Source organism: Coccinella septempunctata, chromosome 4 (genome assembly GCF_907165205.1).
Source record: "Coccinella septempunctata chromosome 4, icCocSept1.1, whole genome shotgun sequence".
Taxonomy (NCBI): domain Eukaryota; kingdom Metazoa; phylum Arthropoda; class Insecta; order Coleoptera; family Coccinellidae; genus Coccinella; species Coccinella septempunctata.
Genome location: NC_058192.1, coordinates 13,504,987 through 13,521,054, shown reverse-complemented (window position 1 = coordinate 13,521,054; position 16,068 = coordinate 13,504,987). Strand labels below are relative to the sequence as shown.

Below are 16,068 nucleotides of genomic sequence, written 5' to 3'. Positions count from 1 at the left end.
GGGAATTGGCAACTATGACCAGGTTGGATTTACAGCACACAAGTGAGTATTCACATCAGAGCCGGAACGAGGGCGTGGCGAGAGAGGCGGTCGCCACGGGCGCTAGCGATCTGGGGGCGCAAAATAAAAATAACAAAAAAATTGTATTCTCTCCAATTGAATATTTTTCATTTAATATTTTACACAAAACATAATATTATAAAAACATGTCATAACACATTGAACATATGTGTGTGAATTAAATTAATGTGAACGTTAACGAACACTATACAGGTGGGATTGTAAACAACGTCCGTAGTCCACACCATAGACTGGAGAATAATAATCAAATACTTAATAATAATAAATTATCAAGTATATAGTCCACACCATCAGTCTGAAAACAGAATGCGTCCGAACAGCCTTCTGAAGAACGTCTCTATAGACGGCTGTGGCGTCGCATAACAACCACAGCTATAACAAAGGCCATGTCAAGATCTACTCACAAAAAACTATCGGAGACCGATTGAGGCGCAAAACCTTAGCCGATTGGGGGTATTTCCTTCAGAACATAGACAAGACCTCCTTTTATCGCAGACAACGCTCGTGCATTTGTGTTTCTAAGGGTTTTACTCTTTGTAATTATAATATATACTTAGTTATTGAGTGAAAATATAATATGAGCCTGGAAATCATTCGAACTGGTAAATTATCACAGATAGAGATTACAGAAGAGGAAAAGAGAAGAAGAATAAAAAAGCCTGGAGGAGAAGTTGATGATGAAACATTTTGATTTTTTGACTAGAAAAATAAGCTGGAAAAGGACCTCATTCAAGTATTGAACTCTATTTCAGTGCAACTTGAAGAAAGATTCAGCGTTTTGCCAAAAGTTGTTGAAGGCAGCTTTCTCGAGGGAATATGTTTGCAAGACTTTCTACTTGGCGAACTAAACAAGAAACCATTGAAGTATAGTCCCGATTCAGATCCATACAAATTTGTGGCCACTCAAAATATTCTTGACTTCAACAGTAACTACAGCTGCCACATCTACATATTAACGTTCTTTCAACAAATTGAAATTAGTGGAAACCTATTTAAGGTCTTTAACTGGACAGGAAAGGCTGACTTATTTAGCATAGCAGTCCCATCAATAAAAAAGAAAAAGAATCACAACATCATTGATATTCTTGCAGAAACCAAAGCAAGAAAAGTCAAATTATAGTTCATTTTGAATGCATGTAATTGTTATTTTGTATCCCTTTCATTTTGATTTTATTTGTATTAATTTCTATAGGAAAGATTTTTCCGAGCAAAAAAGTTAGGTATTCGATTATGAAAGTTAAATACAAATCAACATAAGAAAGAGAATTTCTGAGGGGCGCATTATGAGAATTCGCCACCGGCGCCAGAATCCTAGTTCCGGCTCTGATTCACATACTCATAAGTATGTGAGGTCGACGAAAAAATGTAATATCCACCTCGGTAAGAAACTGTCAATATTGTCTCACCTGCTCACGGGCATAAATTACTATTAACAAAATACATATTTTTTTACTTTTGCAGTTCCATCAACTAAAACGTCCAAAAAGTTTTGATGCTAGAAATTTTGTCAGTACACCAGGCAAAACAAATGAAAAACTATATGTAAGCCCCATTCAAAGTTCATTATGCACATTTCCTGTTGTTCCATCATCGAATGACTAGTAATTACTCCGAATCCTTTAATCTCCATTAAAATCAGGAAAAATCTCTATCGATATCAAATATCACGGCATCTCTCTAATAATAATATGCGTAATTAGGCATGCAGCAGTCGCACTATTACCAACACACATCTCTCACAAGCTAAAACACCATTAGTGTGGATTGGAAGATGTGTTGCAGATGTCCACCAAGCGTAGGCGTATACTCCTATATTTACATTTTACTGACCGTTGTTGTAACGTTCTATTTCCAACATGCCAAATCGATTTACGTGAGTAACAAATTGATATTGCATTAAGCCTCTTTGTGGTATGATAGGATCAACAACATGATAGGCGATTAATAGCAATTTATATCCTTTGATGTTAGGGATATCCGAATAGTTGAAATGAAATAGGAATGCCCATCGCAGTGGTCCTTGAATTGCGAAAATTTTTATTCGCTTAGTTGCTCGCGGAAAATTCAAATTGAAAACACAGAAATCTATAAAAAACATATTCGAAAACTAGGTTTCAGGATTAAATTGATCAATCAATATTTTTTGTGGATGAAGGGTAAAGTCCTTTGAAAAAAATTTTGACGGTTGATAAACGCAAATAATGTTTACAGCCGGTTTCATCAAACCTAGAGTCCCTTTAATTTTAAAGCTTTCTTTAACCCTACTAACGTCCAGTTTCATCATCGAATTCAAGGTCACTTTAAGCTTAAAGCTTCCTTTAGTGTCATTTTCAGTAGGGTTGGAGGAAGCTTTAAAATTAAAGTGACTTTAGGTTTGATTATGAAACCGGCCGTAAAAATGACAGTAAAGGAAGCTTTAAGCTTAAAGTGACATTAATTTTGCGTTGGTATCTTAAGAATCTTACTTGGAATTCTTCATAAAAAGATTTCATATCATTGATAAGTTTTGTGAAGAAATGTAAAATTACCACCGAATTTTAATATGTAAAGACTGATTACAAATTTCAATAATTTTTCCGAAATTTTAGCTCACAAAACTCGAATACATCGATGTAGATTCAATGATGGATTGTGATGGATTCGTTAATCGAAATTTCACATTGGAATTGAGAATAGAAAATGAAAATAGATCAATGGGAAATTCAAGAGAAAATGTTTCATTTGATTCCGACGAGAATGTGGAAATTACAATGAAAGGTGAGCATGTCATTATACAGGGTATCACAATGAAAAAAAAAAACCACACTACAGTCTCTTTGTTAATGATTATCAGATTCTAGTGGGACCACAATTAATGGCCAACTCCTATGAAAGAAAATCACGAACCAACTACTATTCTGCAGGAACTAAAGCATCATTTGTTTATCTACGGTGTGTACCATCGCTAATTGGAAATATTTCTGCGCCAGAATACCGTCTACGTTGGTCGATAATTTTTTCATTTGTCTAGCCAACGTTTAAGATGTGGGGAAAACTTTTGTCCAGCCAATTATTTCATTTGTACACCCAAAAAACCATACAACCAAAAGTTTTGGAACGTGTGAAGTTGTGAAGAATGATCGTTGAATATGTCTTTATCTGTAGCAGATTGTGCTTGCACAAATTAAGTCAATCGAAAGTGTGGAGTATTGTGCCTTCGACCGTCAGAATACTAACGTCTTAGAGCCTGTCCAGATGCAGCGAGAATAGCGCGATTCACTACGCGCGTTTCGAAACGCGCGTGTCGAGATACTAGAGCACAGTAGATCCCGTCCACATGCACACGCGCGTGCAATAAAATCGCAAGTTCGACGCAAGCAATCGCAGGGATCTCGACTCGCGCGTTCTACGCGCGTGTCGAGATACTAGGTTCTCAATGGTAGCGTCCAGTATACATGCGTTGGTTGCTGCGTGAGGACGGATTAAGTGAAATTTCTAAAATGGAACTCGACAACGATATTGAACTTTTTATCGATGAAGTTGAAAGGGGAATTCTGTTGTGGGATTTGGATTCACCCAAATATTTCAATCGTATTCGGAAAAAATGTTGGGAAGAAATTGTTTATAGATTTTCTGAAGAAGGTGATTCAGAAGAGAAAAAAGAGCTTTGGATGAGTAAACCATTTTTGTTAGTGCGCGAAGTAGGATTATACGGAATAAAAATGTACTGCATTACTTAGAACAATACATAAATTATTAAACCATTTGATTTTGTCAGGGCAGTTAACACATTTACAAAATATTCAGCAAATGGGTCTCTTGTATTACGTTTCAAACGTCAATGAGTTCTAAAGAGTGCAACTTTATATGTCAGAATTGCAAAAAGATAATTCTGTTGTGGGATATGGAATCTCCCGAATATTCCAATCGATGAATACCTACTAAAAATACATGTTGGGAAAAAATTGTTGAAATATTTTGTGAAGGAAATAATTCAAAAGAGAAAAAACCATCCACACTGGAAACCGAAGATTCAATATTAGAGCTTGTCCAGATGCGGCGAGAAACGCGCGATTGACTACGCGCGTATCATTTAGGGAATACTGGACTGGAAACTCGCGTTTTGACGCGTAGACAAACGCTACATGTGGACGCAACATGAAATGATACGCGCGTTTCTCGCCGCATCAGGACAAGCTCCTTATCCTTCGTTTCAGATATTACTCTAACTTTTCTTTCCCCTATTATTCTGTTTCCAGGAAACACAGCGACCGGAGCCGACGCCGCCATGAAAACGTACATAAACAACAAAAGCTTCTGCAAAATAATGGACAATTACATATACTATCACATCGGCGAATCCGGACAAAGGCCGGTGTCGTTCTGCCCGTTTCAGTCCGGATTTCGCGAAATTTACGACGACAATCCCGAATTCAATGATGTGGCCATGCCGTATGAAATGTTTGCCCACAAAACGTTCCGGCTAGAATTGATTCGTCATGGAGAGAAAATTGCCTGTAAACAATTTCAATTCATCAACGGAGTCGGCGACAATGGTCTCTGGGAGGAAAATGACAGTTAAGGGTTGAATATCACTTCTGCAATGGTCCGCTGGTTCCGTTATGGTTGCTTCGTTTCATTGGAATGATGGCTCTGTTAACTCACACACGCTATTCATCAGAACGCAAATACAGAGTTTTGAACCATATTTTCAGACTGCGTGTTTTCTTTCTTGTTCAAAGTAGTATTTTTCCATGAACTGAGAGAGAACTGTTGGTGGAAACGCTCCATATACCAGTTCATTGAAATTTGCTCCATTGAAAATCAATTAGGTACAATACGAAGCTATAAAATTCGATCACAGTCTCAATTTCATGAAGATCATGTATTGTGGATAATTGAACAGATTAATGTCTTCAGGTATTCGAAATATTCAATTCATAAAACGATAATACTTTATAGCTATTTCCAACGTCATCTTAATGTGTTTAAGGCTTCCTTCTCGACTTATCCGAATGGTCATTTCAATTTGACTATTTGAGTTCATTTCTTTTATAGAATGAATCGATTTGCCTCAAAACCTATTTGAGCAAAATTTATCATGAATATTGGGCGAGTCTTTGACTCTTACAAATATTTCAAAAGTAGATTCTTGAGGTAAAAAAAAACAAATTATTCCTATACCATTTTTTCCGATTTTGTCCTGACAAAAAGATATAGCCATTTGAAATTTTCATAATGAACTGTGCCACCCCTGTAAATACAGAATTACCTTCAGAATAACTAGCTTAATCTATGACACTACACATCTGTGGGGTCTTTAAATAGAGTTGTATCCAGCCAAAGTACCCAATTTTTCGAATTTCACAGATAGGTACTTTTTAAATTTTGAACATCAAATTACTCTAAAACGGCGCATTATACGAAAACTATGAAAAATACTTTTATTTTACAAAATGTTCAAATATTCATTATATAGCGTCCAACTTAGTTTCAAGAGTTGGGTCCTTTGAATTTTTGGTATTTTTATGATACGTAATGGTCATAATGAGAAAACTAGGACACGTGGATAATATCTTGTGTTCGAAAAAGATTCATCAGATGAATGAAAACCTATATTCCGAAATTCATCTCATTCGATGAAACCATTTCTGAGATTGAACTAAAGATGATTTTTTATGCTTTTATGTTGTTAATAGCCTATTTCTTTCAAACCGAGCCGATTTGGGAAAAGAGGTAAGAGAAAAAAGAGTTTTTTTCGACCTCAAGGGTCTACTGCTGAAATATTTGTACGAGTCAAAGACTGTATAGTTTGTAATGAAATTATTATCATAACTACCTAACTCGATATTCACAAAAGAACTACGATTATTTTTTCAAGGCGCATTTAGGATTTGATTGTGGAAATATCATGAGAGTAGCCACAGATAGTTGAATAAATTCAAAAAAACCTCGTGGAAATGACCTTGGACTTTTAGGAAACGGGGTATGAATTTAAAACCTGAATCTTCAATTAAAATTCCGATGTAGTTCCATTTTGCATCCTATTGTGCATCGAATTCTTCAAAAGAATTTAGAGATGAACAAACCTCATAAAACCAGACCTAATCTATTCAAAGTACACCTGAAATATCACATCATATTTCAAGTTTTGTGGACATTAATTCCAGCAGATTTGAAAGTTTGAAAACTTGTTCGACGTTTTGTTTATTCGTCATGCAGTTTCTTCCAAAACAACTTTTATCAGTCATTGCTTTCAACATTGAGTTTCCCCTCTACCAACGTCGACTGGTCAGGAAAGTCTGTTATTTCTAAAAGTCACTCTATTACTAACTTCGGCGAAAACATACCTGAATAAACTTCTGCGTCCCAGTAATCGAAACCCCTTCCTGTTTGTACTCCGTTCCTCGTTTTCATAGAGATACTTTCTTCCATCTACCCACGAAGCCGGACAACAAACAGTCCAGGAGCGTGAAAAAACGAAAAGCTCGAACTTTCAGATCCACCGTTTTTGAGGGATTTTAATCCCAGAGAGAGCTCCGCCTTCATGCACTGTCATGTGGACAAGTACTCGAGTTAACTAAATCGTGCGGTTTCAAATTATGTCGGATACTTTTCCTTCGAGTTTCTCATATACTCTGGGTCCAATGTATAATTTTTTCAAGAGGAATCTTTAGATTTCTGTTTTGACAATTATTCAGGAACACCATGTATAAGACGCTTATTGTCCTTCGAAAGGCAAAGGGAAAGAAAAGAATCTCAGCTTCATCTGAATTTGTAGATCACAGAGCAAAATAGTGGTGTACCAATTTCGGAGGAGAGAATAGTGCAACACTTTATGATGTACATAAGTATGATACACTGCAAAAAAATTAACGCACATCCTGAAAATCTCAATTATAATGGAAGTTAACTCTACATTGATTTTATACCTTATTTTTTATGTTCTCTCGGGAAGGTTTTGAACGAACCTAGACACATTAAATGGAAGAAAAATTCAGGATTTCACCGGATCTTATGTGAAAGAAGAGAAATGAACAATTTTCAAAATACTGAAATGCTGATAAGTGATTTAATACTTGCTATTTCCACCCCTTGGGTTAATTACAGCTCGGCAACGACGGTTCATATTCAAAATGAGTGATCTTGAAATGTTCTGATATAATCCTTCCCAGATTTCTCCGTGTTGGATTCCTAAGTCTTTAAGAGTAGCTGTATGATTTTCTGAACTTCTCAGCCTTCTATTGAGGTTGTTCCAAACCTGCTCAATCGGATTGAGATCTGGACTTCTTGCTGGCCATTTCATTCGAGAGACTTCAACCTCTTCAAGGTACTCCTGAACGATGCGCGCACGATGGGGTCTGGCATTATCGTCCATAAAAATGAAATTTTCACCAATGTATGGGGCAAATGGCACTACATGCTCTTCAAGAATGTTCCTTATATACTTATCAGCATTCATAGCTCCATTATCATCGACCACTAGGTCTGTGCGAGCAGTAAAAGATATTCCACCCTCTACCATAATCGATCCTCCCCCGAAACCAGTAGTATTCAGGAAATTGCACTGAGCATATCTTTCATGTGGACGTCTGTATACAAGGGAACGTCGATCATAATGGTAGAGGCAGAATCTAGACTCATCTGTGAAGAGAACTCTTTCCCAATCGGCCTCTTCCCAATGGATATGCTCTCTCGCAAAATCCAAACGCGCCCTTCGATGGGCTGCGGTGAGAGCTGGGCCTCTTGCCGCGACACGATGCCTTAAATCATATTCTCTGAGGCGATTTCTTATTGTTTGAGTGCTAATTTGCACCTCATGAGTTTGCTCAAGCTGAATTTGAAGGAGGCGAACGGTTGCAAACCGTTGTCTCAACGAAGAAACTCTCAAGTAACGTTCTTGAATGGCAGTTGTTACCGGTGGTCTACCCTGTCCTGGTCTTCGGACATTCATACCTGTCTCCCTGAATCGCTGCAACATTCTGGACACACTTGTATGGGGAAACTCCAAACCTTTCTGCAATTCTTGTGTATGTCCACCCTTCTTCTCGCAAAACTACCGCTTGGGCACATTCTTCTTGAGTCAAATTGCGTGTTTCGCGTTGCATAGCGATCGAGTGTAGAAAATCAAACGAAAGAAAAACTATTGATCACTAAAATTGATCGAGAACAACTGATTTTAGAATGGAGACAATAAATTCAAAATCTGATAATATCATCTTTTTTTATTCCTGCTGGGAAAAAACATCTGTAACATATGCATGCATAATTCTGATAAAAATAATTATCATTGAGAACACCTTCAGTTGTAGAATAAATTTGAGATTTCCATAATGTGCGTTAATTTTTTTACGCAGTGTATTCTTGTTGAGATATTAAGATATAAAAGAAGGATCAGCCTGACCTGGCGCTTTGATAAGTTGATCGTGATTGATCACCCTATAAAAAAGTTTGTTGTTGAATGTCACTTACCTGTAAGCACGTCGTGAATCCGGGCGTGTACAGCATTCGTTCGTACGGACAATGGCATTCGGCTAGCTGGTCCGTCAGTCCGAAGAGATGCTCCGGGTCCTCCATTTCTTGGACCATGCCGTCCCCAGGAGGCCGTCTCGGATGACCGACGGTGCCGGTGTGATTGACATCGGACCTGCGGAATTAGCAGAGTGTCACGTTTCTGAATCGCTGGCGGCTTTCGGAGGGAGGGAAGGAGGAGATAAGAGGGATTTATGGCGTAAGAAATTGGGGATGTTCGGAAGAGTGATGATGTTGGGCGTAATTATTGTGTACGTGGATTTGACAGCGCTGAAGCTGCGGGATAAATTGTCTTTACATCCCCGAGGACAACAAAAAATTCATTGAATTTCCTCGAATCATAATTAGCTGAATGAATTAACTGGTCGCAGCGTTTGTTTCATTGATGATCTTTACGTTTTTCCCAAAATTCAAGGGCTTCTGGTTTTATCTTTCAATGGGGGGTGAAACTATTAATCAATATGAGTCAGAAGTGGCTGTTAACGAATCAGAGCCGAACTTCTTTGATTGAATCAGATTCTCAAGAAGTAGTTTTACTAGATGACAAATTGAAGATATAAAAGGTGTTTTCCTTGTCCAAAAATGCTTCTTTTTCTATATATCCGTAGGGTGTCAAATGTGGTGAATTTTCTCACGTTTTTGTTGATACAATTGAAAGATATTTCGTAGAAATGCTCGATTTGTCTATAGTCAGTGGTGGTTTAGGACATGTTCCCTTGAAACCCCCCTTACTTCCCCTCATTCTCTGAAACCTTGATGTATTATAGTCAAGAAAATGGTGGTCTTGTTCGTATTCTCTGAACCGTTTCCAAGAAAAACGAATTGGAGAGTAGAAAACACTGAATACAATATCCCAAATTCAGACGCTGTTGCTCAGAAAATTTGCTTCGATGATTATTTGATAATATGGAGATATACCTACAGGTCAACGTAGTATCTATCAAAAATTACATTGTGGACCTAAACCTAAACCTAACTGTTAGTGTTGACAGCATTAGACCAAGAGTATCTTTTTTGACAAACACCCCAGGTTTCAGATAATGAGATTTCTAGCTGCAAGAAGTAAGGATAGATTCTGGAGGTAAGTTTGTTTTTCCAGGTGAGGCACAGCTTATTATGAAAACTTAAAATGGCTATATCTTTTTATCAGGGCCGAATCGGAAAAAATGGTACAAGAAAAAAGTGTTTCTTTTGGCCTCAACAATCTATAGTTAAAATATTTGTGTGAGTTAAAACTAACCCAGTATATGTGAGAAGAAATGAGAATTGCATGTTGGCGGAAATTCATTAATCTAATTTATAATCGATGGTTTCTAGAGTACATGTGTCTAATTTGAATAACAATTGACGGCTTAGGAAATGAGAATATGGTGTAGCTTCTGTCCCACAAGCCACAAAATAGTGCCAATTTCCAAATTAATTTCTTTTCTTATTGCCTGGATGAGCTGTTTCCAAATGACACCGTCGAAATTAGATTGAACATTGAATTGCGCTCCATCGTCCGGATAATTTAAACCGTTCTAAATATGTAATGAAATTCCATTTCTGTCCCATCAAGGTGTATGAATGGACGGAAGCTGGATAGATGTCCGAACCGTCCACTCTCCACCTGCAAGCTATGCTAACGTGGACGTAATGAATATACAGTTGGCACGCCTGCATTTCCTCTGTCCATCGGGGCGTGAATATTTAATTCGAAATTTCACTGAGGTATCATAAATTCCGTACAGGGCCATCTATGAACGCGTATGCAGAATCCCGCCGGCTTATTGTAAATCAGTGCGGAAAATGATTAGCACGCTTCAGTGGTACCAGCCATTTTCCGGGCGTAAATACCTTGGTTGGCGACACGATTCCGCATCATCGTAAATTCTTGTTTTAGGCGGAAAAATTGATAATATCACGATTACCGGTTGCGGAGGGAGTGTGAGGTTCGGTTTGGTGGAGTGCATTAGGATGTAAATCTCAGTAAATGATGTATCGATTTGTTGAAGCTGAATTCCAGTCTTCCCGAATACGCGAATCTCACTCAAAAGTTGAATTATTGATGAGACTCTCTATAATTTTATACATACAAGATTACCAGTATTAATGGTCAATAATTTATCACAGTATAATACGATAAAAAAGCGGGAAGTACGTAACATTTTTTTTTCAAAAACGATACAACAAAAGCTACGATACGACCCCAACAAAAGTCGATTGATGATGAAAGAGTTATAAAACGAGTTAAACGATCTGGCATGAAAAGCTAGCTATAGGTATGAGTTCATCTCTATGAGAATCATATCACTTGGTCAATTGTTTCCCATCAAAGAACCGCATTTTGAAAGATAAAACAACAAAGCGACAGAAAAACCTTCGTTCTCTGATTCACTGGCCTTTTGAGTTTAGACCTCAATCAATACTATACCAGCAAAATTCGATGAGCCTTTGGAGCAATCAGTATAACTTTCTGTTCTGACTCCTTCCATTCTCTTTCCAGTTATGCTTTTGGAAGTTTGGAAAATTGTGAACTACGGTTGAATCAGTAGACTGTTGTTAATTGGGTAGTAACAAAAAACAATTCTTTTTGTGAACTTTTTATAATTTCTCAGATGACTAATTCATAAACTTCTCAGTGAATCAATGAGAAAATAAATTATACATAGTCTGAGTAAATAATTAGAGATAAATGTCCAAGCATTCAAATTTTCTAAGGGTTAGTCTTTCGAGCCCTGAGTTATTACAAAATTTTTGAAAAACTGAGTACCTAGTATTCTTTAAAATCTCTACGCTCATTCATTAGTTGATACTCAATAGGAGATTTTTCTCCTAACTTCAAGAGAAAGTAACTTGGACGGTAAAGGGATCAAACGAAAAATTATTCGAATTCCTTAATTTTAATTGAAGCAACAACTCTTAAAATTTCAAGTCAAAAATCTGAATAAACTGGCCCAATTAGAATTGTGCACCTAAAATATTCTCAATGGAAGTAGCTTTCAAAAGTGACTTTCTGTCTTTAATTAACGAATACGGGTTCATTCATTTGAAAGGAATAGCACCCCTCAAATACCGAACATGAAACTTAAAGAGGAATAGCCACATGAATGAAATTATTCGTAAAATCACAAGTTTCAAATGCAGTATGATGTAAGTGATTTTTTTCGCTTTGAATACATGCGGATAACTATAAATAATAAAGATTACAGTTTTGTTTCAAAAAAAATTTGCGAGTATACTGTAGCGAGTTTTATACTCAATTTTATGGTCTCTAAACTCTGGATTAAACACTATCGGACTCTTTTGTGAGGGCTGCCATCCCCCTTGAGGAAATAACCCTAAATCTATAGATTTACGATCAGAAGTCCCCTTCAAAATGAAAATCAGTTTGAGTTTCACGAAACAACTATTCTACTCAGTATGTTTCATGTACATCACTCTGTATTTTACGGAACAGGAACAAATGCTGCATGTGAACAAAAAGTTGTTCAGCACACTACTACGTTTGAAAGGTCAATACTGGACGAAATCATTATCCTTCCAAATCAAAAACATTCTGATTCACGTATTATGTGGGATAAGTGAAGCAATTATTCACAAAACTTCAATCGAATGAGTAGCTGCCAAACACGTGCAGCATATATATTTCATCTCATTGTCTTCCAACAACAATTGATCTTTCAACGTCTGAATTTCCCCATCTTCGTTATTTCAGGAGTGTTCAGTCGAATGAATTGATTCTCCATTAAGCTGGATTACATCGACTGAAATGTCGAGACAGTCAGTTATATGCTTGATGACAATTTAATGGCCTGCGCATTGAAACTAATTTCCAGCAAACCAAATCCAATCTTGATTCGAGTCCACAGGGGTGGTCTCCATTCCGAATTAATAATACTATTCTTGAGGGATTCAGCCAGTGAAGAAAAAAAACGAAATAATAAGTACATTCCCTTGGTTTTAATTTTCACGGTTCCCAAAATCGAATTGAGGGAAGGAAAAGAATGGAATTAACCCTCAGCAAGCTTGTAATGAGGTGCAACATTCTTCTTCTGTTGTTTCAGGGTGAAAAGTGGGTAGCAATTAACGTTTAGAGTTCGAAATAATTATTTCTAGGTCTTTTATGACGAGATTTTTCCTGAAACTTTTCGGTGCTTGTGAAGCGGAGTTTCAACTGATTCGGTACGCAATTAATTAATTTCGTATTTCAAACTTCACGATTGGATTTCGTTCGGTGAACTTGTAGAGAAAAATCATAAAATGTTTTGGAATTCTCATAAAGACGCATAACAAAATTCTTTCATAGTTTCTGGCTAACAGCTGTTGCTTCCCAAAAAAGTTAACGATGAAAGTTACACCGATAAATTGCCTAACTTGGAAGTTCATGCCAGTACTTCGTGATATCTTGCTCTTTGCCACTATGAATTTTAACCAGTTGAGAAACTGTAAACGAAAAATCACCAAGCCTATAGCCGAAATGAGTTTGGATACGTATTTGGGTGGTCTTTATATTGTTGTGTTTGGAAAATCTGTGTCTCTTGAATAATCAAGAGCTCCTGTTGCAATGAATCCTCCTTATATCGACCAATTTTTGCCAAAATATCACAAGGCTTACGATGTTTTGACGAAATTTTTCAATAATTGATGTAAACAAACGAAAAAATCAGTGAGTTATCGAATCAGAAACATCATTTTCAATATCAATTGGTTTTTCTTGTGAAATAATAGGATTTGCACTCATTTCAGATCCTGAAACTATAAGCAGTAATTATTCTGTAAGACTCAAGGATATTGAAGTTTATTTGAAGGTGGTTCTCTTATCGAAAGACCCACAGTGACCACACGTACATCCTTTTGAAACTTATATTATTTTTCTTACCTTATATGTGCCAACTAAGTTATTTTCCTCCTATATTATTATTCAGAATGAACTTACTGTGTTCCAGAATTCGGCAAAAATGCTGGAAGTGATTCCTTGTCGGAAAGAAGTACATAAATGATTTCGTGAAAATACATGGCATGGGCTTATGTCGAAAAACTTTTTCTCCAATTTTCGCTAAAGAAATTAAAAGGGCAAGAGATATTTTAATATATGAAAATTCTTTCATTATTTCTCAGAAAAAAATTAGGTCATCTGCCTACTGGTTTGTTTTAGTGGTGCAAGAACTTAATAAGCTGAATCTGTGACACTACACATCTGTGGATCTTTTAAACACAGTTCTATTCAGCCAAAGTAACCAATTTTTCGAATTTCACAGATACTTTTTAATTTTTGAATATCAAATAACTTGAAAACGGCCTATTTTACGAAAATATGAAGAATACTTTTATTTTACAAAACGTTCAAATATTCATTAGATAGTGTCCAACTGAGTTTCAAGAGTAAGTTTCTTTGAATCTTGTAATTTTTATGGTACGTAATGGTCATAATGAGGCACATGAAAATCCTGGGTGATATATTGTGTTCGAACAATATTACGGCCGGTTTCATAATCAAATCTAAAGTCCCTTTAATTCTATAGTTTCCTTTAACCCTACTTAAAATGACAGTAAAGAAAGGTAAAACCTTAAAGTGGCGTTAAATTCGATTATGAAACTGGACGTAAATCTTACACAAAATGACACTAAAGAAAGCTTTAAAATTAAAGGTACTGTAAGTTTGAATATGACACTGGCCGTTTAACTTTTAGTTCGACAATTTACAGGCATTTGATCCATGAAATGAATAAAATATATTTGGAATCAAGATACCTGACTGTGACGAAAGTGAGAATTTAAAATTACCATTTCAATTCAAATTCACTAACGTGAGTTACATTTAATGTTAATCTGAAATATAAGTGATGTTGCCTGACAATGGTCAGGTATTTAAGAAATAGAATGAAAGAATTGTTCGAGAAACCAATGCCAGAAGGCCATCTTACGAGGGTAATCAACATATTAATTTTTTCGATAAGACGTCAATATATATGGAAAAAAATTAATGTTTCTTTCGAAATCAAGTCACTCGTGCCAGTTAAGATAAAACCCGAACAGAGGTTTGATGCTTCTGTCATCACACTTGCAAAATTTTAGTTCAACTCTGGGATTCTCTTCTTTGGATGACCTACCCTTTCTTCTTCGAAAACCTGATTTAAGGAAAACGCTTACACATTGCGGAACACCAGGTATTTTGAAAAGATTGATCATCTACACTATCTGCAAAAAAATAATAGGATACTTGGTCCTGAAATCAGTGAAATATTTTTAACTGGTTTTCTCTCCATTTCTGAAGTGGGATTGAATAATAAATGATTATATTATATTATCAATAATCGTATTGATAATTAGCTGATAATTTTTACACAACAAAAGAAGGCTACCTCGAAAAAAACCTTCCTTCCTGCCTACAAACTCGCAAATCAGACGTTAATATTACGTTTAGGCACAGGATATCGACCTTCTAAATTTTATTTTGAACGCACTTTGTAACAGCAAAGATTGTGATTAAGAACGAACAATTCGAGAAATCACGTCTATAATTCACGAAAACAATTCTTGGGAAACTCCGAAAAACAGACGTAACAGAGAGCCTTATGGGGGTGGGTGTCCGATAAATGGAGTTTTACTGTATCTTATATTTCCTCGAGGAAGCCCGGTTACGCTGACTACCGCATTCACAATGCCCCAACAAAAATTTCCATCTAGGCGAATCCAGCTGATTACCAGGCATAATTCCCATCCAGCAAGATGCATTCGGTGTGACCCGCAAGAAAAGCCGCCACCTTCAACCTTCCCATTCTCCCGGTTCCGCTTCCATTAAAGCCGGTCTCATCTCGTCTGGAACGGCAGAGCCGGAGGAATATTTCCCGATTTACTCCGCCGAATTGCTCTGCCCCATAATGCAATTTCACTGACAGCGGGGTTCCGAAAAATATCCCATTGAAAGCACCGAGCTATGAAATATGCGCGGAATAAGGCATCACTGCTGGCGACTTCATCTCCGACCTCCTTTTATAATTACCGAAAGCTGTTACGGATCCTTATAAATTGTTTTATTAAACATGGTGCAGCCGAATCGGCGGACCTGGAGTCCGCATTGTGGCCGTGGCAAAAAATGCCAACATGAAAACAGGGATAATAAATCAGTTCTCTCTGGTCCCACAGTTGTGCTGTTCCAAGTAAAAAGAGGAAAGGCAGAAAGCAAATGGGCTGCCGCTGATGACTTCCTCTTTCAAAAATTAAAATAAAGACTTTTATGCTTAATGAACGTTAATTTCATTTGGATGATTTCGATCTTCAAGGTGCCTATGAAAAATCCAGCCAGGTATGATAGAGCACTAAGAACTAATCTTTTTTTTTTCTAATGAACCGCTTTTAATGGTTCTACAAACCGCGGATATGGCCTGAGGCTAATTGGTTGTACCTACATAACTTCTGAAATGGGTACTGTTAGGTATTATTTCAAGATGTTATTTGCTCAAGCTTCTTTTATTCTACGGATTCAATAAAAGT

At 36.8% G+C, this 16,068-nt stretch overlaps 2 protein-coding genes across 2 annotated transcripts in view; one reads left to right on the top strand and one right to left on the bottom strand.

Moving 5' to 3' along the window:
• LOC123311131 (putative dipeptidase CPSG_01350) overlaps positions 1-16,068 on the bottom strand; it is a 249,916-nt gene that overhangs the window by 195,246 nt on the left and 38,602 nt on the right. The window contains exon 3 of the mRNA XM_044894921.1: positions 8,533-8,707. Coding sequence (XP_044750856.1) covers positions 8,533-8,707 — 175 coding nt within the window. The remainder of the gene's footprint in view (positions 1-8,532; positions 8,708-16,068) is intronic.
• On the top strand, positions 1,559-4,768 carry LOC123311132. The gene is made up of 3 exons (XM_044894922.1): positions 1,559-1,954; positions 2,670-2,838; positions 4,320-4,768. The coding sequence occupies exons 1-3, from the start codon at positions 1,853-1,855 to the stop codon at positions 4,640-4,642; spliced, it is 594 nt and encodes a 197-aa protein (XP_044750857.1). The 5' UTR covers positions 1,559-1,852; the 3' UTR covers positions 4,643-4,768.

What these genes read in the sequence shown, in the direction of transcription:
- LOC123311132 (XM_044894922.1), top strand. Translation starts at nt 1,853, where the DNA reads ATGTGTTGCAGATGTCCACCAAGCGTAGGCGTATACTCCTATATTTAC. An exon ending in AACATGCCAAATCGATTTAC is followed by an intron (nt 1,955 to 2,669) that starts GTGAGTAACAAA and finishes CCGAAATTTTAG; the next exon opens with CTCACAAAACTCGAATACAT. An exon ending in TGTGGAAATTACAATGAAAG is followed by an intron (nt 2,839 to 4,319) that starts GTGAGCATGTCA and finishes TTCTGTTTCCAG; the next exon opens with GAAACACAGCGACCGGAGCC.